Source organism: Patella vulgata, chromosome 2, assembly GCF_932274485.2.
Source record: "Patella vulgata chromosome 2, xgPatVulg1.2, whole genome shotgun sequence".
NCBI classification, from domain to species: domain Eukaryota; kingdom Metazoa; phylum Mollusca; class Gastropoda; family Patellidae; genus Patella; species Patella vulgata.
This window is the reverse complement of record NC_065880.2, coordinates 15,112,892-15,136,965: the sequence shown is the minus strand read 5'-3', so window position 1 is coordinate 15,136,965 and position 24,074 is coordinate 15,112,892. Positions and strand designations below refer to the sequence as shown.

The window sequence follows — 24,074 nt, the reverse complement described above, 5'->3', positions numbered from 1 at the left end:
CATGGATTAAAATTGCAATTTAAAAGTTTTTATGAAATCATAGATCAGATGGTTTCACAACACTAGATAATCGAGTACATTTGAACCGCCACTTCCGCTCCGTGATATCCCGTACGATGGAAAGCGATTTTAAATTATTATTTGTTTATGTTATTTCCCTATTTTATGTAAGGACTTACACGTGTGGGGATAGAGATATACGCTTTATAAAATAATGGTTTATCGAATATCAAATGAGTGACTTTACAGCCTGCGAGATTTTCCAACACTGGATATTCGAACAAGCTTGAACCGACCGACCACTTCCACTTCCGTTCCGCCATAGCCCGTAAGAGGGAAAGCAATTATTTTTTGTTTACGTTTTTTCCCATTTTAATTTTTATGTAAGTACTTACAAATGAAAATGCATACTTTGCTGTCATCCTTACTTTTGAACAAAGAACTCTTGATTGAGATCTTCCTTTATCATTAGAGCCAAGTATCTTTTGGCGGGACCAGATAAACTGACAAGACATAGTGATGGTCGATAGACGATGGCGTGTTTTCTAAATCTCATTCATTTTGACTTTTGAATGATTGACATCTTTTTGTAAACTGATTTTGACTAAGGTATTGCCGTGCTATGCTGATCTTACATGTTGAGTTGAAAATAATGAAACAGAAGTAATATGGTAAAGGGCTTTACTGGGCCTGGGACCCTGGGAGTATCAGTATGAATAATGGACTAGAACTTAGAAGTAGAAGCGCTGATTAGAATAGTCTATGACATGTATTTTTTTGCATCAAAACACCCACGGAGGACGGTTAGAGAGTAGGATTTGTGACCTAACGGTTGCAGGTTCGAGAGCCGAATTGTGCATCAAATTCTTGTGTCCTTGAATAAAACACTTCATCCCTGTATTCCAGTCTACCCAGCTGTAAATGGGTACCGGTAGGATGGTGTATGTATTACACAAAAAACTGTTGCGCTCCTTGAAGCAGCATATGTTAGGGCTCATTCTAACATTTAAAAAGAGTTCAGGGTAAAGGGAGGTAATCGGGCTTTACATGTATCCTAGAGACCGGGATAGTAATTGTGTCGCGCTTTGAGCATAAACTTAGTTTGTGGATATAGCACATTATAAATATGCACATTATTATACATAAACAAAATATACCAAAGATACTGCAATATAAGTAATGCAAAATTTAAATATCTTATTCTCCATGCAGAGGTCTCTTCATATGTTCACTGTCCTTTATTCTACAAATGGTGCAGGCCAATATATTTATTTTAAGGATGCCCTCCTGTACCACATACATGTAGGAACTGTGCCATTTGATGATATAGTTGGACTGAAAGCTTATTCAAACTTATTTATCTATCAAAAGCTTGATTCAACTACTTCCCAAATCATTTTAATTTGAAGAAAACAACCACACGCAACTAGAATCGACATGATTGAGGGAGAATCTAGTTTTAGCTTATATTTTTCATTAGCTGCTGTTTATTTACCATAAATTTGAAGCCTGTGTAAATTCCTGAATTGCCCTCTGCCAACTTCTTTTTCTTCCATTTAATCAAAGAGTCTACTGTCTTCTCACAACTATTGACTGTTATATCAACACAAGCGCTCCTTACGTCACTCAAGGAGATAGCCAGCCTTTTTAGGGATACCATCACATATTTATTTTGTTCTAGCACCATAGGTGTTCTTCATGGAAGCTGTATCTTTCTAGTAAGATTGGGTGTACCTACATGTACATTCCATATACCAAAATTCTTATCTAACATACATTTATTATTATTATTGTCCCCCGCCTTTCGAAGAAAGCAGGGGACTATTAAAATGGGTTCGTCCGTCCGTCTGTCTGTCCGTCTGTCTGTCCGTCTGTCCGTCCGTCTGTCTGTCCGTCACACTTTTTGGGACACAATAACTCTCTTCCTAATTGAGCTAGAATGTTCAAACTTGGTGTATGTGTTTATTAGGTCAATGCCTTGATGGAGTTCGAAGATGAGCATTTTCCGCTTAGGGTAAGCAGAGATAAGCAATTTGATTGGTTGATGCTTTGGGACACGATAACTCTCTTCCTAATTGGGCTAGAATGTTCAAACTTGGTGTATGTGTTGATTAGGTCAATGCCTTGATGGAGTTCGAAGATGAGCATTTTCCGCTTAGGGTAAGCAGAGATAAGCAATTTGATTGGTTGATGCTTTGGGACACGATAACTTTTAATTGAGCTAGAATGTTCAAACTTGGTGTATGTGTTTATTAGGTCAATGCCTTGATGGAGTTCGAAGATGAGCATTTTCCGCTTAGGCTAAGCAGAGATAAGCAATTTGATTGGTTGATACTTTGGGGCACGATAACTCTCTTCCTAATTGAGCTAGAATGTTCAAACTTGGTGTATGTGTTGATTAGGTCAATGCCTTGATGGAGTTCGAAGATGAGCATTTTCCGCTTAGGGTAAGCAGAGATAAGCAATTTGATTGGTTGATGCTTTGGGACACGATAACTTTAGTTCTAATTAAGTGAGATTGATGAAACTTGGTGTATAGTTTCATTACAGTAATACCTTGACTAAGTTTGATAATGAGCATTTTCTGCTCAGGGTAAGCAGCAATTTGATTGGTTGATACTTTGGGGCACGATAACTCTCTTCCTAATTGAGCTAGAATGTTCAAACTTGGTGTATGTGTTGATTAGGTCAATGCCTTGATGGAGTTCGAAGATGAGCATTTTCCGCTTAGGGTAAGCAGAGATAAGCAATTTGATTGGTTGATGCTTTGGGACACGATAACTTTAGTTCTAATTAAGTGAGATTGATGAAACTTGGTGTATAGTTTCATTACAGTAATACCTTGACTAAGTTTGATAATGAGCATTTTCTGCTCAGGGTAAGCAGAGCGATACGCAATTTGATTGGTCGAGACTTTGGAAAACAATAACTCTCCTACTTTGATTGTTAGACTATAAGTAAAGATATACTGTTTGATTGTTCAATACTTTGTAAAAGATAATTTGTGATAAATTTATATGTGTCCTCTAATTATTTTCCTATTTCGGCGGGGGACATCAGCCTCACTGTTGGCTTGTTATTATTATTATACATGTATTGGCATTGTTAGAAACATAATTATACGCCATACAACATTTAATGATTTTTTTTCTTCTTATTTTACCACAGGTTAGAAATATAACAGAATGGCATCTCAGTTTGGTGCTGCTAAAAACCCACCATGGGCTAGGCCTCCAGCAGGTAGAGTTTAATAAGTACTTATGTAATACCGTAGTATGAAATGCTATCAACAAATAATTTGTGCAATAAGATATTCTAGTGCACAGTTATTTTATATCTTTATAGCCAAAATTATTTGGTGCAACCTCAAAACTCGATTTTGAATTAAAAGTATGATTTTTATATGGACTGAAAGTGATTCGTAAGCTCACACTATCACAATGAATATAGAAATAATCATGGGAATTATTGGTTGTGTCAGTTAGTTAGAACATGAAAAGATAGGCTACAGAGTGTACATTATAGCTAAGGTTATTTACATCATGCTTCATGACTAAGTGATGCATTACTCCTTATTGCAAAAAATATTTAATTTATGATAGAACAGGATTTCCCCAATGTAGTTGTCCCAGCTATGTGGATTAGAGTCAAGTGCTGAACGGTGATGTAGAAACAAGTTCGACCGTCGGACTACTGTATATTAATAGAATTCCATTTCTTTTAGGGAGCTATTTTAGTGGTACAGGATATAAAAACAATGTTTGATTTATAGCAATGGAAATATGTTAAAGATCCCCTGAAAGATGGAAATCAAATAAGAGTAGGCCTCAGCTCTGCTGTCAAGGCAAAATTTCTCTCACAGCACACTTCATGGTGTATGTCTGTCTTATATTTCTTTTAATTTTCAGATTACATGAATGCTAATCAAGCAACTTCAATGACACAAAATCAACTTTCACAAGCTCAGCAACTTGGTAATACAATCATGGTACCTGGTAACCTTGGTAACCCAACTGTGTACAGTCTGGGATCAAACAACCCATCATTAGGTACACAGCAATATAATGCTGCATTAAACGCTGTAAATCTACAACAGCAACAGGTTGGTAAAGTTGAATGTAAATCTATTTGATACATATAGGTAGCTGCAACATTTCATTTTCAAAACCTTATATCCTGTATTCCGGGCTACTCAGCTGTAATAGGGGTACCACTTGGATAGTACTAGGTAAATTTAATGTAGCATGAAAATTTTGTATTTTGCAAAGAAATGATTCTAAAGAATATGAGAGCATGTTCTGTATCCTAGGAACACTAGCCATCTTCATTAGCGCAGAACAGTAGGACGTTTAACCCCATTTCATTCATTTCTAGAAACAGGGTAATGAAATGCAAGTCGAAAATTGACCCCAGAAACTGGACGATAGATGTCAAAATACTTTACTTTGCATTTACTTTAAAAGTCCATTATAGGTATCATGTTTGGATGAAAATGACAAGAGAAATTTTACAGTACAGAATATTGGGATTTAATTCTTCCACATTTTGATGCATAATATAAAGTTTAATTTGATAAATTGATTGCAGGCTGCGAATGCTTTGCCTCCACCTCAAGCTGTTTTGCCTCAGCCAGGCATAGCCACTCCTACATCATTAGCTTCACATCAGGTACCTACTGTCAGCTACCCAGCACCACGTGTTGCTCAACCACAGACATTACCCCAGGGGATGAAACAAAGAGTATTTACTGGTACGGTCACCAAACTTCATGATACGTTTGGTTTCGTCGATGAAGAAGTATTCTTTCAGATGACGTAAGTATTTGATAGTATGTTGTCTATTTATGACTAATAAAAACAAATGAACAATGCCATGATATATATCATCAGGAAGAGCATATGTTTATCTAGATATACAGAGGCGGATTCAGGGGGGGCGCGAGGAGCCCTTTTTTACTGCTGAAAGTGCCTTTTCTCAGACCCAAATATGTCCGTTCCCAACCCGTTCCAGGGATCCCAAATGACTCAAACCATCGATTCAAACACACCAGTCTGGTCTAATTAATGCTTCCACTTTCAAACGAATTCTTGTTGTTTAGCTGACAGTGCCCTAATCCTATAGAGTGACTATAGACAGACATCTTGTGGAATCGGCGGCGTATACACTCATGTCCATCACCGACATGCAACTTGATGTAGCATTGTTTCATGTGTGGACAGTACAAAGTACAAGTTACAAGGCTTAAATAGTGAAGTGGCTAGGGAATAGATTCGTCTTTTTTCCCATCATAATGCCTCGGTCGCCCTGACAATTTTGGAAGGGTCCCCCCCCCCCCCCCAAAAAAAAATCCCCTCTCAGCGGCGTGCCTCGTCTCCGCGGTCAGCCCCCTCTTTTCAAAATTCCTAGATCCGCCCCTGCTATAAGTGTCTGCGTATTTCATAGAGGCCAGGAATCTGCTGGAACCTCAATTAGAATATAATGAGATTCCAATCCCAGTAAAAGTTGAGAAGAATCCCAGGGTTTTTTTTTACCCCGGGTTTCAATTGGGAGGGGTAGTGCCTGTTAGGCTGACAAAAAATGTTCAGACAGGACGAAAACTGATGGACCGATGTACATATTGATGAAGAATAATTGAAGCATCACTGTCAATGCTAAAACTGGTCCACGAGACCATCAAGAACTAACGAACTTCAGAAGGACCAAAGTATTGTGTTCTGGTCTGAGTAATAATTATGTTTAATCCATCCTTGGACTGTGAAATAAGGAAAGAGTGTCTGTGATGGTATCATACTGTGTTTTATTTTACAGGAGTGTGAAAGGAAACCAGCCTAAAGTAGGTGAAAGAGTTCTGGTAGAAGCAGCTTTCAATGCTAGTATGCCATTTAAATGGAATGCAACCAGAATACAACTTCTTCCTGGACAGGTTTCTATTATTTATTTACTTTAATAAGTCAATCCTTTAATGTTATTGGGGAGTTGGTTGACCGAATGGTTAGCATGTGCTTACTGTATTATAAGGTCTGTCTTTAAATCAACTGGCGTGGTTTCAATTCCCCGGTTGTTGGGTTGCCTGTCAATATGTTAGTCTCAAAATGACCTAGTTTGTGTCGAGTGGACTTTAAACCCCATTTATCTCTCTCTCTCTCTCTTTAATGTTATTAAGAATGGAGTTATAAAAATCAAGTTTAGCCTCGATACACAGAATGAAACCTTACCAGATTTGTGTAGTTCCACAGCTTGCTATTATTTATATAATTAAACAACTCACTTGTTTAATGTTATTTCGTCTGTTATTAAGAATGTATTTAATAAGAGTTCTGCTTGGTTTCATCTGCATGACACTAAACACTGGAGTCTAATATTTATGCATATCTTTTAGGACAAAAATATATGTGATATGAAGTTATTGCATGTTATATTTTCAGCAGCCACAAGGAGTTAATGTACAGCCTACAATGAAGAGTAATATAGGTATGGGTCAAATATTACATTCCAATGTTAATGCTAATATACAACCTACACAGATGTCAATGAATGCTGTTCCACCACCTCCCTTAATGTCACATGGAGCTAACGATTATAGAAGTAAGTTTAATGTTTTCATAAAATTCTTAAAAGATTGGTATTAATCCACAATATGCATACAAAAATATCCAAGAATTGGAGATATATGGTATATGATTATTACAATGGACACATGAAACATGAAATTTATTGCGATTTCCCATAAGCCAAATCAGTATATTTAATTTATAAGTTAAGTGGTATATAAAGAAGGCTTTTGGTAAAAGCTACAAATTGCTCATTTGTCATAGTTCAGGAGATAAAATTATAATTGTTGAGTAGCCTAGTTTTAATATGGAAGCTAAACCTTGTTTACCAAAAGGCTGACATTGAGTCAGCTGGTGTGGTTTCGATTCCCCGGTTGTACGTGACAAGGAGTAGGTTGCCTGACCAACCTCGTTGGTTTTCTCAGGGTCCTCTGGTTTCCTCCCACTGCTAAAGACCTCTCTCTCTCTCTGGTTTACCAAAAGCTATGGCTATGCTAATGATTTATTTATTGCCTTCAGGAAAGTAATTCTATTTAACATAAATAAAATGTGGCATGTAGATAGAGCAATTGGTCTTACTTCCATTTTAATGATTACCTCCATGCGTACATTGTATTTTTGCTTTTCGGTATACAAGAGAGATTTTTACATAATGTACAAAGAGAAATAAAATTAATTGGATTTCTATTTAAATTTTAGGAACTATAATCCTACATTTATTTTCTTTTAATTTTCCCCAAAGCTCTAAAAAATAAAACTTATTTTTTATTGGCTTTTTTTTCTAGGTGGTATATTATCTAGCCAAGGATCATCATCTCGAATGGGTCCGAATCAACCTCCAATTCATCGTAGTGAACCAAATAGATTTAGTTCTATGAAAGATAGAGAGAAACATGCTGATCGAGAGAGAGAACGGAGAGATAGAGATCGAATTCGAGATGTCAGGAGGAAAAGATCACCCCCTCGACATTCTAGATCGCCAGTCAGAAGTCCTCCCAGAAAACGGGCCCCCAGCAGCAGAAGTACTCCAAGATATGTTGTACAGATTCCCAAATTATCATTAAACTTGTAAGTTTATCTTCTTCCTCTTGTTTAATTAAATATAGTTTGATCTCTAACTTTCTAGGTCGAATTCTTCTCTTTCACATATAGCCATATGTTGATCATTGAATACCTGCATTTCATTTTGTTTCAAAAAAATAAAAAGACAGCTGTTGATAAGAGACTTCCATTAAAAGATTGGATTCTATGATGGGGAGTGGGTGGGTCTTGAAAAACGCTCAGTATGTCCTGCATGGAATGTTTTTATGGGTTATGACATATTTTGATGTAGTGATGAATTGAATAGTCTTATAATATGCTGATAATTATTGTACTAATATATCATAAGGTCTGTCATTGAGTCAACTGGCTTGGTTTCGAATACCTGGTTGTACATGACAAGGTATAGGGTCGCGTTCAAACCTCATGGGTTTTCTCAGGGTCCTCCAGTTTCCTCCCACTACACTATTGAAATAAAATGGAAATATGTGTTATTCACAAAATGACCTAGTTTGTGTTGAGTGGACATTAAACCCAATTTCTCTATTGAACTAATAGCGATAAAATAAAATTGTTTTTCAGGAAAAATGCCAATGTTGTTATGTTAAAGACACGTTATAGTAATATGTACATCCCTAGTGATTTCTTCTATACTGATTTAAGATGGAATGATGCATTTCCTCTAGAAAGACCATTTAAATTAGGCAATACTTGTAATTTTCATATAATGGACAAGGATGTTGAGTCCATCTCTCCTAATAAAACACCATTAGATCCTCCTGATGTTGACCATGCATATGTTGCTAAGGTAAGTATTTATCAGTGAGGTTTTCTGCAGTTTGGTTGCTATGTTTGATGTTTGGAACAGTTGATTGATTAAACAATGAATTGATCACTATAATTGTAGTACAAAGAGTTAATTATTACTTATTGTCTAAGCCAATCAACCCTTATGATAATCCTAAGCAATCATACCCATGTAAGATTGAACTCATGGTAAATTTAATGATTATATTTAACCCATACCATGATAATTCTGTAAATTTGGTGATTTTTGATGACTTGACCCACTAGTCTTCGTTATCATTTTCCAAAATCGTGAACATGCAAAAGGTGATTTTTCCTAGTCCATGAAAGAAACATTCATAGAACACCAAATATGCTGTACAAATGGAAATACACAATTTATCCTTCATTAATGTCCCTCACCTTTGATTGGTCAATACTTTCTAGCTCGACAGCTTTGATTTTAATTAAGTGAGGTGGTTTATTTGTTTAAGGGGGGGAGGGGGGGGATGGCCGAATGGTTAGCATGTGCGTGGTGTATATAAGGTCTGTCATTAAGTCAACTGGCATGATTTCAAATCCCCTTTTGTACGTGACAAGAAGTAGGGTCGCCTGTCCAACCTCGTGGGTTTTCTCTGGGTCCTCTGGTTTCCTCCCACTGCGTAAGCGAATTATTGAAATAAAATTAAACCAAATGTTAGTCCCAAAATGACCTAGTTTGTGTCTCGTTAAACCCCATTTCTCTCTCTCTCTTATTTGTTTAAAATACTTTAAATAAAGTTTAAATATATCACAGGTGATGTTACTATCTTCGGCTTCATTGGAAGATTTGTATCATAAATCATGTGGTTTGGCTGAAGACCCACCAGATGTTCAGGAAGCCTTCCAGCATCCCACTAGACTCCTTCAATTTCTAGTTGGAGTCCGTGGCAAAAATGAACCAATGGCAATAGGTGGTACGTGGTCACCATCGCTTGATGGTGCTGACCCCGCAGGTGACCCTCAGGTTCTGATTAATACGGCTATTAGAACTACTAAAGCTTTAACTGGTATAGATTTGTCTAGCTGTACAAAATGGTAAGTGTATATGTTTCTTTTCTCGTAACTATAACTTTAGGGCATTTAGAATGTAAGTAGGGATATGTTTGATTTAAGATAAATATTGTTGTGTACACCTTAATAGATTGTTCTAACTAACAACCTCAGATTTTATCAATCATTTCAATTATAGGTTGAAAAGTAAACATTTTCATATTGAATATTACATAATTTTTTTCTTGAGCATGAAAATTTATAAGTCTGCAATATGTAGAATTAGAATAGGTCAGCCATTTATTTAAAACATTTCAAATAAATCTAACTACCTTATTGGTAGCTTTCATTTAGTTTTAAGTTTTCATAATAGTTTTATACTCTTTGAACTAATATGATAATACCCTTTTTCAAAATGTTTTCTTTCTTTTTTATCATTTATGGTTTAGGACTTTTCCCGCTTCGCTTTACATTCTTTATTTCAAATATTCTGTGAACATTTTTTTTACAAAATGTCCAATTTCAAATTTTTGATATTTATCGTATAATAACTTATCTTTGGACTATATATTGTCTTCTTCCCCCCTTACTTTATACACAGGTATCGGTTTGCAGAGATCTGTTACTTGCGACCTGCTGGTTCCCACAAGGGACGTCAATTAGATGACAGAGTTGAAACGGTGGTAATTTTCATGCCAGATGTATGGATGTGCACCCCATCTCGTATAGAGTGGGAGGAATTACAGTCAGCCTACTCCAAGCAGCTTCAGACTAAAATAGCCAGTAGTCCCGATCCAAAGGACCCAGGCACACAGGCACTGCTAATAATTTGATTTCTTTTCTCCACAGTGGTTTTTATATGAAACATAATTCTTTTGTCTTCATTCATAGTTTTTAAAAATTTATCAATGAAATTTAACTTATTGATTTTAATTACACAGAAGTGACATCAAGTGGTAAATATGCAGTCTTTAATTTGTTAGCTACCATACTTGAGGAAAAATTTAATATCTATATATGATTTACATATTTATAATAACTTACAGCTGCTTTCACAGCTTAAACATACATTATGCAAGAGCTAAATCTGTCTATTGCACTAATTGCAGGTCTTTCTTTAGGCCTGAAATGTTATCTGAATTATTAATTTGACATTAATTAACCTGTCCAGACCATAATCAACTCTAGATGGCATCGCTAGCCTGCAATCTTTAGTGGATTATGAGCCGATTTACTGCATGAAATGTTATCTGAATTATTAATTTGACATTAATTAACCTGTCCAGACCATAATCAACTCTAGATGGCATCGCTAGCCTGCAATCTTTAGTGGATTATGAGCCGATTTACTGCATGACTTTCCTTCACGATTTAACGATTAAATGGGTAATCGAGACTATGCTGTTTATCGTACTGGCTTTAGTAATGATGATTGCAAATTACCTTTATATTATCTAGTTTTTAACTGTTATGGTGAGAATTGTCAACTCGTTATCGAATCTCCCATAATGGTTCTTTAAACAACACTAAAATATACTCTGATTGATAAAGAGAGAGAGAGAGAAATGGAATTTAACGTCCACTCGACACAAACTAGGTCATTTCGGGACTAACATGGTTTAATTTTATTTCAATAATTCGCTTGCGCGTAGGGGTCTTTAGCAGTGGGAGGAAACCGGAGGACCCGGAGAAAACACACGAGGTTGGACAGACGACCCTACTCCTTGTCATGTACAACCAGGGATTCGAAACCACGCCAATTGACTCAATGACAGGTCTTATGATACAGCACGCACATGCTAACCATTCGGCCATCCTCCCCCCCCCTGATTGATTAACATATCAAAATATCAATGATAGATAATCTCCCTGCTTTGATTCAACTCGGATTAAATAAAATAAAGTCCAGTGATAGATTTTAGCAAGATTAAATCCAGTTGAAACATCTTCAAAGTATACTGAATGTTGTCAATAGTTGTCTCCATTCCTTCATATCTTTGTAACTAATGACAATCAGACAATTAAATTATAATATGAATACACTGATGTAAGATCATTGACACAACGTGGCATAATTATTAATAATCCCACCTTGAATGAAAGGCACAAATAAAATAACTTGTTCAAAAAGCAAGGGATTTAATTGATTCTGTTTTTAAACAAATAAAAATGTGAAAAATTGAAATCGCTAATTAGATAATCACTGGTACCATATATATCCTATTAATATTATTTCATGAAAATACTTGTTGTCACTGAGTAATGCTATCTGATTATTTTAATTTAGACGAATAACGTTTGAAATCAATGACAAGAGAATTATGTTTTATTATTGTAAAAAGGTGTGTTGGGGTTTATGAACCAGACCTCATGGACAAGACCTTTTTTCCTTTGTAGTTTTCTAACTCAATTTATCAGATTAGACTACCTAAATCAGATACCAAATTATAAGGAATGATAAAAGAATTAAGAAACGGGCATGTATAAAGACCATGAGGCAATGGAATGAGTGTTTGTATATTATTTTGTTTCAGGGATGTCTGAAGGTATGTTAGATATATCATATATATATCAAGTATATATAGGTCACGATGGCAGATGTTCATTTCTTATATCTTGTTTAAGAGACGTTTATATGTAATGTCTACATATCTGTACTAAATTAATATTAAGGTACATAATGTGAATGATATTAATACATGTTTTTTTTCTCTCTCTATTTGTGTGTGTGGCTATAGGAAGAAGAAGATATGGAAACCGAAACAAGTGGCGAGAAAAAAGAACCAACACATTTCTCTGAATTGGATCCTAAATCCATGAAGGTAAGAATTTATTAAAATTCATTTAGTCCACTCATCAATGGACATTTTAATTTTCAAAGTATCTGTAGGTGGTTGAGTTGTCTTACATGTGTGCACTTTAGATCAGAAGCAGAGCTGCCGACAACCAGTATCGCAGCACAATTTGTGATAAATATTTGTTCTGTTGCTAATCAAAAATTTAAATCTAATGTTTTTGATTCGCAGTCATTTTGGATATTGACGCTTAGATTTATCCACATTTTGAAGACTAAAAGACTTTTTCAACACTTTCTATGTGTATAAAATGTCAATTAAATTTTATAAACAAAACTGAATTCTCTGTGTGACATTTTCTTCTCGAACTATCCAGTCACAATTCATTACACTATATAATACAGGGACATAACTCTATGAATAGGGACTATTAAACCGGAAATAAGGAATCGAGTAGTACCACTGATGTTGCGAGTCATGTCAATTTCGAGTAATTACATCAGTATTTAATTTGAAAAAATAAATCCAGTATATCCCCCACATATTGTAAATAAAATATGAAAATGAGTGTGGCTTTGGAAGACACTGCCAAGAATTGTCTTCAGATATTAGGCACTGATTGTTTTGAATTCAAGTATGGCCGGGCACATGCAAGTGACCTCAAAATCCATCGTTATTTTTCTGAAGCATTCGTTCATGGTGTCAGAGACAAACAGTTAAAAATCAATTTTGGCAAGATTAGACTTTTTGATTAGCAGTGCTGCTAATCAAACTGTGAAAAATTACTGACAGTCCTTAAAGGTCTGTCATTGCGTGAAGTGGTTTCGATCCCAAGCCAGGTGTGATTGCCCTGGATCCTCATTGAAATAAAATTATACAATAGTTTAGTCCCAAAGTGACCAAGTTCGTATCGATTAGGCATTAATTCCCATTTCTGTCACTCTCCGTTTGTAATATAAAGGAAAGTAAATTAATCAGAATCTCTGCTGAGAATTGCTCACAGTAAAAAAAAAAAAACCAAAAAACCCTCTTCCTCAGTTTAGATAGTGTATCTTGAATTCTGTAAGGTAGAAGAACAGGAAGTTATGAGAAGTGTTAATAACTGTTTTACAAATTTTTATTATATTGTTCGATAGATTGTGGATTTGAGACAAGAATTGGAAGCAAGAAGTTTGAGTGCTAAAGGTTTAAAGTCTCAGTTAATAGCTAGATTAACAAAAACATTAAAAGGTGAACAAGAAGCAGAAGAAGAAGAAATAAAACAAGAACAGGTAAAATATATGATGATTTGATTACAAGTCTCTCAGATTATTTATTTGAAATGATTGCCTGTCTAATCTCGTGGGTTTCCTCCAGGTCCGCCGGTTTCCTCCCACTGCTAAAGACCCCTACGTGCAAGTGAATTATTGAAAGAAAATTGAACCATATGATAGTCTCAAAATGACCTAGTTTGTGTCCAGTGGAGTTAAACCACTCTCTCTCTCTCTCTCTTTGAAATAAAATAAAACCTAAAAGAAATGTTTGAAGCATGTTCAAATCAGGTAAGAATTTAAGTTAAAACTTAAAGCCCTTCTAGTTAAAACAATCAAATATTTTATGTTTCTAGGAAAAGGAGAAAGAAAAACCAGTTGATCCAGAAATATTAGAAGCTATAGCTAAAGAAGAGGCAGTCAAGAAAGAGGTAGTATGTTATTACTAAAACTGATGAAGAGATAAATTTATTATAGTAATGTTGTAACAAATGAAGGGATGTTGGTTGGCAGAAGAGCAATCCCAGAATAAAACTGGTTAATTTTTTGTAGAAGACCCTTAGAGACCTATATTCTAGTTCTATCTTTGGCACTTTTTCGAAAGAATTATTAACTTTCAGTTTCTATGTAGACAACCATGTTTACATAACTGCCAAAGTCATGTGAAATTACAAGAGATGTAAACGTGACAATTATCACGTTAACTTGTAAATCAATATATCTGTTAATTTGTCTGTGATATCACTTCGGTGGAAGCAGACGTTAAATAAAGCTATTTTATACACACACACACATGGTTATAATACAATAATCAAAAACAAAAGTAGAAATCTCGCGAGACGTGTAAACATGACAATTATCACGTGGAGGGAAAAAGATTCTATTTTGATGGCATATTTTCTGATTTATGATAATATTTTGAATGGGGTTTATGTTTTAAAAAAAAAGAAATAAGTTGAAAAATGTCGACAAATATTTCGATTGGAATAGTGTACATGAAGGTAATTAATCGTTTTACATGATAGTGCGTGCAAGTGCCGTGGAGCGATGGTCACTGCCAAAAAATTTTCGGATTTTTTTTTTTTACCTCCATCTGTATAGAAGTCGAAACAAAGTATAAGGTGAATGCTGGACTTCTGTATCAACTTATACCCCGAAAAATATGGTAATTTTGGAGGTGAATTCGAACAAAAGAATGGGTCGACTACTGTCGACACGTTTTCATTCTATCGTATTGCGACAACATGTATTTTTGTAGGAATATTACTGACATAAATTTGAATACCGTACAGGAATTAAATATGAAAAATAACGAGGTGCCCCTATTTTTTTTTTATTACGTATGAATTTGAATATTTTGTTGACACATGATTTTTAATTGTGGTCTGAACCGCCTGCTTAAATAATGATAAGAGTTATGCCCCTTTATTTCGGTAAAAATGTCTGACAAGAAAAATTCTGAAGTCCCATCACTGGTCTACAATCATGCAGAAAATCACCTTTCAACTGCATTGTGTCCGACAAGAAAAAATTTGAAATCCTATCACTGATTTATGGATACCCTGCTTCTTTAAACACTAATGGTAATAAGGTTGAAGATTTACAATAAAACAAATGTTTATGTTTTAGCAAGAAGAAGAACAGAAGAAAAAAGATAAGAAAGAGAAAGCATTATTAGAAAAGAAATACATCATGCCTGATACACCATGTTTATTAGTACACCCTCATCCAACAGCTAAAGGTGGTAAATTTGATTGTTCTGTAATGTCTTTAAGTGTTCTATTAGATTATAGACCAGAAGATAACAAAGAACATATTTTTGAGGTTAGTATTGTACATAATAGAACCTGATATCTCATTGTTGTGACAAGAGCTAACACAGTTTCAGTGTATTCTGTGAGTAGTCGTAACTTTCTGCCCATAAAACAGCTGTGACGTCATTTTAGTCTTTCTGCTCATAGAAATATAGACTAGAATACCAGCAGAAGGACTAAAATGACTTGACAGCTAAAGTTGAAATTTACCTGTGGCAGGTTACATTGACATTCAGGATTGTGTTATACTTTTGGGAAGGATACAGTATGTTGACATAATTACTTACATTATTTAAAAAATTTATGAAGCTTCTGCGGTGAGCTTTTTAATGTTAAAGAAATAATTTAAAATGGCAGCCTTGTGGATAATTAATTTATGTGAATTGTGTTGATACAGGTTTCCCTCTTTGCTGAGATGTTTAATGAAATGTTGATGAGAGATTTTGGATTTCAAATCTTTTTGGGATTGATGAAAGCACCAGCTAAGAAGGAAGAAAAGGAGGAAAAGAAGGATAAAGAAGAGGGTAAGAAGGATGAGAAAAAGGATAAAGATGAATCAAAAGTGAAAGATGAGAAAAAAGATAAAGATGAAAAGAAGGATAAAGATGAAAAGAAAGATAAAGATGAGAAAGATGTTAAAAAGGATGATAAAGAAAAGGTAATTGGTAAATTTTAGTAACATTTCTGCAAATATAAAGACATTTGTCAATTTTCATTTTCATCTTGAAATGTTAGCTGTAGTTATTGGCTTTTCAGTTGAGATAATTCATTATTATTGTGTGATAAGGTTTTTTGGAGAATGGCATATGAAAATAATAAATGTATTGCTTATCAAATGTTTATAGGGAACTAAAAATAAACTAGTATGTAAATTAATGCTAACCAGTTGTCTATTTACAGTAATTATTCATAAAATATATTTATATTAGGATGGAGAAAAAATTAAAGAAGAAGAAAAATGTGAAGACATGGAAGAAGATGAGGTAGTTTAATTTTTATATTTCTATTGATTTCTCAAGTATTAAGTCACACCACTACCACCTTGCCAACTAATGTAAATTTATACTATGGACTTACTTTATGGGGAGAGAGAAATGGAGTTTAACGTCCACTCGACACAATCTAGATCATTTCAGGACTAACACATGGTTCAATTTTATTTCAATAATTCGCTTGCACATAGGGATCTTTAGCAGTGGGAGGAAACCGGAGGACCTGGAGAAAACCCATTAGGTTGGACAGGCTACCCAACTCCTTGTCGCGTACAATCGGGAAATCGAAACCATGGTAGTTACTCAATGACAGACCTTATGATACAGTGCGCACTTGCCAACCATTAGGCCATCCAACCCCACCCACTTTATCAAAGCGACTGAAAGGGTATTTCTGCTTTTAAAAAATCTGATGCTTCTAGGGAAAGAGATAACTATGGGTGATTTTCTCAGTGGAAAAATCTTTGAAAGTCTGTGGTATAGTTTTAGCAATCTGTTTCACAGAGATCTTTTAATATCTCTGTTACAGATGACTGTTTCGACACGTGACGTCACATCACACGGGGTCGATCATTGGCTCAATGGCGCGTGCATTGTTTACATAAGACGTTACTGATTCGGGCTAAATGGTGAATTTTACTTATTTTTATACCCATTTACACTAAATAGGAAATGATTTTTACCTACAAACAATTCAAACGTCTTTATTTATTTTTCTAATAAATGAAAGAAATGTTTTAGAATTTAATTTGACGGAATAAAAAAGTTAATATTTGGGACTCATTAAGTCGCATCGATGTTATCCTTATCAGTCCTTGTAGCGGCCTAGCGAAAATTCACTGCTGATCAGTGTGTAGTTTTAGTTGTATAATGAACAGCCTTGTGTCAGATTTTTTCACTTCTGAGAGAAATCTGATCATCTATATATAAACTATGGATATTTTTATTTCAATAGGGTGCTGATAAAGATGAAGATGGAAAGAAAGACAAGGGTTTGTTATTAAATACTTTCATATATCATCGCTAATTCATTGACGTTTTTGGCAATTTACCAAGAAATTGTCTTCTACTTATTGGATTCAGATCCTTAAATCAAGTCATAACTTTGTATATAGATCAAGTAGTGATTAGTGTTATAGGCAAGTTTTATAAATAAAATATTTATTCTAACTTTATGAAAAAGATTGAGGAATAGACAAAGTTCTTGTGAAACCCTGCTTCAGGAAATGAAATGAAATAGAGTTTAACGTCCTACTGTTTTGTCCCAAACTCGGCTAATGAAGACGGGATATGCCATACAGTGTGCTATGATGGAAATTTTGCCCGGACAGCGGCACTACGGCCTACTCTTATATCTAATATCCCATCCTTGTCAGGCCCTCTGTCCTGCATCACTGACAAGACAGAACCACGTCAGTGCTGCTTCAGGACTAGATGAGGTAACTTATTAGTATCAGCTTATAAAATGTTTTTATATTGGGACTAGATGAAATTAAACAAGTAATTATATCAGGACTAGTTGAGATTATTAAAAGAGTATTTATGTCTGATGAGACTGGTCGAGAATATTAAATGAAAGTATTAGGACTAAATGAAGTTTATGAATGAGTATTCATATTAAAATTAAATTAGTATCAATTAGTATCAATTAGTATTTATGTCAGAACTAGTTGAGGTTATTAAATGAGTATTTATACCATTACTAGATGAGGTTATTTGTCAGGACTAGTTGAGGTTTATTAAATGAGTATTTATCAGGACTAGCTGAGGTTTATTAAATGAGTATTTGTATCTGGACTAGTTGAGTTCAGATAGTACACAACAAGTTACAGTTACTACACAAGTACTTATATCAGGATTAGCTAAGTTATTAAATGGACTTTAATAATGTCCAGATGAATATATTAAGTAAGTAACGTTATTTATAATTTAGATCATGGCTAGATGGGGTGATTAAATCAGTATACCTGGACTTAGTTGAGGTTATTATATGGGTCTTTGTATCAGAACTAGTTGAGGTTATTAAATGAGTATTTATACCATGACTAGATGAAGTTATTAAAGGAGTATTTATGCCATGACTAGATGAAGTTATTAAAGGAGTATTTATGCCATAACTAGATGAAGTTATTAAAGGAGTATTTATGCCATGACTATATGAAGTTATTAAAGGAGTATTTATGCCATGACTAGATGAAGTTATTAAAGGAGTATTTATGCCATAACTAGATGAAGTTATTAAAGGAGTATTTATGCCATGACTAGATGAAGTTATTAAAGGAGTATTTATGCCATGACTAGATGAAGTTATTAAAGGAGTATTTATGCCATAACTAGATGAAGTTATTAAAGGAGTATTTATGCCATGACTAGATGAAGTTATTAAAGGAGTATTTATGCCATAACTAGATGAAGTTATTAAAGGAGTATTTATGCCATGACTAGATGAAGTTATTAAAGGAGTATTTATGCCATGACTAGATGAAGTTATTAAAGGAGTATTTATGCCATGACTAGATGAAGTTATTAAAGGAGTATTTATGCCATGACTAGATGAAGTTATTAAAGGAGTATTTATGCCATGACTAGATGAAGTTATTAAAGGAGTATTTATGCCATAACTAGATGAAGTTATTAAAGGAGTATTTATGCCATGACTAGATGAAGTTATTAAAGGAGTATTTATGCCATGACTAGATGAAGTTATTAAAGGAGTATTTATGCCATAACTAGATGAAGTTATTAAAGGAGTATTTGTACCATGCCTAGATGAAGTTATTAAATGAGTATTTATATAGGAGTATTTGTATCATGACGATATTGAAATTATTATATGAGAATTATTATTTTAGATAAGAAAGACAAGAAGAAAGAAAAGAAGAAATATATAACAACAGATCCTGGTTTATTGTTATCATTTGTTTATTATGATCAGAATCATACTGGTTATTTACTAGATAAAGATCTAGAAGAAATATTTACTACAATTGGTTTACAGTTATCTAGAGCTCAGGTAAATTCAGCTTTTTGACACAATACTGATGCTATATAATCAACAATTACGATTTAAAAATCTTTCTTTTAACCTGGGGCCTGTTTCACGAAATTTTAACTAAGGTAAAATCCAAATTTTAGTAATTTGATTGGATAATATTGGATTGATTTTAGTGTTTAGCCAATCAAAATTGAAGTATCTACTAAAATTTGGATTTTATCTTTAGTTAAAATTTCGTGAAACAGGGCCCTGATATACAAAGATTTTGAGATCTATACAATTTAATCAAGAATTTAAATATGACAATTGTTGATTGGTGGTACCTGTTAACTGGTTATCTAGGAAAATTTAAACACTCTAATAATTGCTAAAATGTAGTCAATGTCTAATATTTATGAATTATAAATTTCTGAGATATATTTATGTTATTGTAGATAAAGAAGATTGTACAGAGAGTTGTAACTAGAGATATGTTTAATTATCGTAAAATAACTGATTCTATAGAAGGAGAGAAGAAAGATTTAACAGTTATAGATGAAATAGAAGAAACCAAACTAGCTCAGGGTATGTGCCAATTTAACAAATGTGTACTAGTATTGTAAACAAAATAACCTTTGTAATATACAGTTAATTGCATTATATTACTCTTGTGAAATAGGTTTATTTAACATCCGCTTCCACCGAAGTGATATTGCCTTAATGAAACCATTAAGAATTGACTCTATTAATGTTTCTTTTTGGATGAATATAGAATTCAAATTAAAACCTGTGTGGTTTTTTTGGGGTGGGGGGGGGGGTTGGATGGCCGAATGGTTAGCACCTGCGCGCTGTATCATAAGGCCTGTCATTGAGTCAACTAGGGTGGTTTCGAATCCCCGGTTGTATGTGACAAGGAGTAGGGTCGTCTGTCCAACCTCGTGGGTTTTCTCTGGGTCCTCTGGTTTCCTCCCACTGCTAAAGACTCCTACGTGCAAGCGAATTATTGAAAAAAAATGACCTAGTTTGTGTCGAGTGGCCGTTTAACCCTATTTATCTCTCTCTCACCTGTGTGTTTTGTTTTGTAGGCAACATGGATTTATTAAAACTAAGTCACAAGTCATTGAAAAGTGGTGAAGAGATGAAAGAAACTACAGAAAGCCAAATGGAAGTCACTTCTAATATTATACAATATAAAGGTTCTATGATAAATATAGACAGTCTACTAGAAAAATTAGATAAAAGTGAAAAGGACAGGATGAGTATGGAGAAGAAAATGCAAGATGTAGAAAATGAAATAGGTAAGAAATGTCTGGTCAAGGTGCATTATATAGTAGGCTTTAATTAATATAGAATGCTTTGTTTTGGGGTAAACTTATTAAAATGAAATCAGTAAGATATGTCTGGTCAAGGTGCATTATATAGTAGGCTTTAATTAATATAGAATGCTTTGTTTTCGTGTAAGCTTATTAAAATGAAATCAGTAAGATATGTCTGGTCAAGACGCATTATATAGTAGGCTTTAATTAATATAGAATGCTTTGTTTTGGGGTAAACTTATTAAAATGAAATCAGTAAGATATGTCTGGTCAAGACGCATTATATAGTAGGCTTTAATTAATATAGAATGCTTTGTTTTGGGGTAAACTTATTAAAATGAAATAGGTAAGATATGTCTGGTCAAGACGCATTATATAGTAGGCTTTAATTAATATAGAATACTTTGTTTTGGGGTAAGCTTATGAAAATAATTTCAACCTTTAATGCAGTTGCTATAGATATAGACTTGCCTCCATCAAAAAACATAATCTGGTTTGTTATACCACAATAAAATATATCTTAAAGGAGTCAAGTCTGTAACTCAATATCTTCCAAAGTCTTCGACATTGAAAACACAAAATATTTGTCAATTTAAATCAACACTGATGTTGTGATCTTACCGAAAAGTGATGGGCTTCTGATATCCAATATTTAAGACAAAATAAACATTTTACCATTGGTATACAAATCATGTACCATAATTAGTTTCAGCGCCATTCGTAACAAGGGACAAAAAGAACGAGGCTAGACATATTGCACAAGTCATGTCAAACGGTGACGTCATATTCTTATCAGGAGAGCATGTGCAATAAATACTATCAGTGTAGACTGGAATAATCAGACGCTAGAGATTGCCATTCGATTGAGACCTCTAGAGTATTTGCCGAATGTAACTGATTAAAAATTACAGTAAAAACAGAAACGATTGAATGTAAATCAGTTATATACATTCATATTACATTATTATATTCGTTTCAACTACGTGCAACCCATTTGTGTCAATTTCTAGGTCCCAAATATTAGCGATTTAGCTCCTTTAAATAGTGTATTTTCACTCAGAATAATCTTCATCTTTTGTTAGCAACTAGCCAAATCAAGTCTAAAAATGTTTGCAACACTATTTTACTTCACACCTTTATGTTATATTAATAATTATTTTTCAGGTATGGTAAAAGGAAGTCTTAAAGAAACAGAACAAGACAAAACCAATTTATCATCAGAATTACAGAATGTCAGAGATGAAATGACTCAAATGAAGTCTTTACAAACCCGTGTTGAAACGCAGAACAAGAAATATCGTCAAGTCCTACTCAATAGTAAAGATGTCTTATCAAAAACTCTTTCAACTGTTAGTAATTGTTTATCGGAGGAAGACAAGTTACATTCGGAAATAAAGTATGAAAATGTTGTTAAAACAGAAGGTTTATCTAATTAATGTATGTGCCATTTATAAACTTTTTTTTAACTCATATTGATAAGAGTTGTATTAATGTTATTCCTGGGTTATATGGTATATTTTCAATCACCAATATTTTCATTACATCAAGTTGTATATAAAAATTGAATATTACTGCTGATGATTACCAACCGTATGTGTGAGTACCAAATATAGCATTGCAATTGGATTGCAGAGAATCAGGTTCTGTCACAGTTTCTGAAGTCAGAATAACAAATTTTATGTAAGCAGAATTACATGTATGACCATTATAAATGGTTATCAAGAATAGTAGTGTAATTTTAGAAACCTGTACTGGTTCTAGTTGTCTATTTTGTCACCTGGAAGGCATTAAAAGTACTAATATGTGTATACTCGATGCTTTTGTTCCTGTCTTTCAGAAAATGGAAATTTAAGTTCCATTCATGCATTTAAATACTATACCTTCATTTGTGTAATTTAGACTACACTACAGTAAGGTCTAACAATTGACACAACTTGAACCTACATCCAGCAGATGCTTTGCAATGGGCAAGAATATTAACCAATTATAAAGAATACAGTTAACTTTCAAAGAGAAAACAGTGTTTATAAGTAGTGTAATCAATCCAACATTAAACAAGGAACAAAATAAAAATAAAATTATAATTATAAAATTTGAACTCTAGCGAGGCATTAATTTTTTGCTTGATCGTAAATCAAAGTTTGACAAATCAAAAAGATCCTCATAAAGCTATTGATTAAACATTCTCATGTAATTCCTGTAAAATATTCCAATGAATTCTGAAAGTTAAATTTCTGTTGTAAATTATTCAGCATATGCATTTTATATTCTGTCTCAGTTTAAAATTGTGTTCATCATTTAGTATGTAAATAAGGTGAATTACCAAACTCCGAAAACCATTCATTTATTTGTGATAATTCAAATCTTAGTATTGTTGTTATAGCATGCAAAACGAAAGCAATGGACTTTAATACTTTTGTCATTTTGAAATATTTGTGCTTGATGACAGCATTTCACCTACTCTTCTTCAAATTCCAGTTAGGAAGTCTTGGGGAGTGTTTTTAAGAGTGCTACCAATGTGGTTGGATGGAGCCAAAGTGGCTCAGTGGGTAAGGCACTGGCTCACTTACCAAGAGAACCAGGTTCAATCCTTATGTTGGCCGATATAGTTTCTCTGGATTATCCAGCATGGTTTTCCCTTGTCAGTGTTGCAGGCAGTAGAGTCTGTGCATGTTGGAATTGAAATTAAATGAAAAAGTAGGAGGACACCGTGATGTCCAAGCAAAATTAGCCTCATAGCACACGACTTGGGTGTATGTCCGTCTTCATAGGACAATTAGTACAGAATAATAGGACATTAAATCCCATTTCATTTGTGTCTCGGTGGACCAAACATACATGTATTTGTCAACCTCTTCATATTTATGAAAAAAACCTACAACTTGTTAGAATTGTTTTTGCTGATAGCATTTATGTTATTTTAAATATGCAGCATTATGTAAATTTACTTCAAATTAAATCACGTCATCTCACCATATGAATAGACTACCTACCGAATAAACCATGTGTATATTAATCATCATTCATTTATCATTTTGTATAAACATCTATTTGTCCGTTTATTTCTGGGATTTGTTGGAATATATGCTGTTATGCCGTGTAAATGAATCTGTTTCTAGATTGATTTGAAAAGTAAAGGATCTATTAAATACCATGTTGTCAACCTTTGTTTCTTCATACCAATGCCCTTATTCATAGGGTAAATGAATGCCCATATTTATATCGTAAATGAAATATTTATTGTCAGTTAGAAACACGATTTGTCTGGATAGAGAAATGGGGTTTAACGTCCACTCGACACAAACTAGGTCATTTCGGGACTAACATATGGTTTAATTTTATTTCAATAATTTGATTGCGCGTAGGGGTCTTTAGCTGTGGGAGGAAACCGGAGGACCCGGAGAAAAACCATGAGGTTGGACAGGCGACCTCTACTCCTTGTCACGTACAACCGGGGATTCGAAACCACACCAGTTGACTAAATGATACAGCACGCACGTGCTAACCATTCGACCATCCAACA

The 24,074-nt window shown here is 34.0% G+C and overlaps 2 protein-coding genes across 2 annotated transcripts; both read left to right on the top strand.

Moving 5' to 3' along the window:
• The first annotated feature begins 134 nt into the window (after window positions 1-134).
• Window positions 135-10,920, top strand: LOC130010258 (cell division cycle and apoptosis regulator protein 1-like). The gene is made up of 10 exons (XM_050535658.2): window positions 135-383; window positions 3,169-3,240; window positions 3,909-4,102; window positions 4,588-4,814; window positions 5,809-5,923; window positions 6,426-6,585; window positions 7,337-7,619; window positions 8,175-8,400; window positions 9,175-9,455; window positions 10,012-10,920. Exons 2-10 carry the CDS (start codon window positions 3,186-3,188, stop codon window positions 10,241-10,243), a joined length of 1,773 nt encoding a protein of 590 aa, XP_050391615.1. The 5' UTR covers window positions 135-383; window positions 3,169-3,185; the 3' UTR covers window positions 10,244-10,920.
• A 1,085-nt stretch (window positions 10,921-12,005) lies between these two features.
• LOC126810537 (cell division cycle and apoptosis regulator protein 1) lies at window positions 12,006-23,703 on the top strand. Its single transcript, XM_050535663.2, has 11 exons — window positions 12,006-12,232; window positions 13,342-13,476; window positions 13,812-13,886; window positions 15,085-15,279; window positions 15,667-15,927; window positions 16,199-16,252; window positions 17,217-17,253; window positions 19,114-19,274; window positions 19,691-19,820; window positions 20,321-20,533; window positions 21,716-23,703. The coding sequence occupies exons 1-11, from the start codon at window positions 12,161-12,163 to the stop codon at window positions 21,985-21,987; spliced, it is 1,605 nt and encodes a 534-aa protein (XP_050391620.2). The 5' UTR covers window positions 12,006-12,160; the 3' UTR covers window positions 21,988-23,703.
• Window positions 23,704-24,074: the final 371 nt, after the last annotated feature.

Excerpts from the sequence above, each read along its gene's own strand:
- LOC126810537 (XM_050535663.2), top strand. The coding sequence starts at position 12,161 with ATGGAAACCGAAACAAGTGGCGAGAAAAAAGAACCAACACATTTCTCT. Across the intron at positions 13,477-13,811 it reads AAGAAATAAAACAAGAACAG|GAAAAGGAGAAAGAAAAACC; the intron begins GTAAAATATATG and ends TTATGTTTCTAG. Across the intron at positions 13,887-15,084 it reads AAGAGGCAGTCAAGAAAGAG|CAAGAAGAAGAACAGAAGAA; the intron begins GTAGTATGTTAT and ends TTTATGTTTTAG.
- LOC130010258 (XM_050535658.2), top strand. The coding sequence starts at position 3,186 with ATGGCATCTCAGTTTGGTGCTGCTAAAAACCCACCATGGGCTAGGCCT. Across the intron at positions 5,924-6,425 it reads TACAACTTCTTCCTGGACAG|CAGCCACAAGGAGTTAATGT; the intron begins GTTTCTATTATT and ends TTATATTTTCAG. Across the intron at positions 7,620-8,174 it reads CCCAAATTATCATTAAACTT|GAAAAATGCCAATGTTGTTA; the intron begins GTAAGTTTATCT and ends ATTGTTTTTCAG.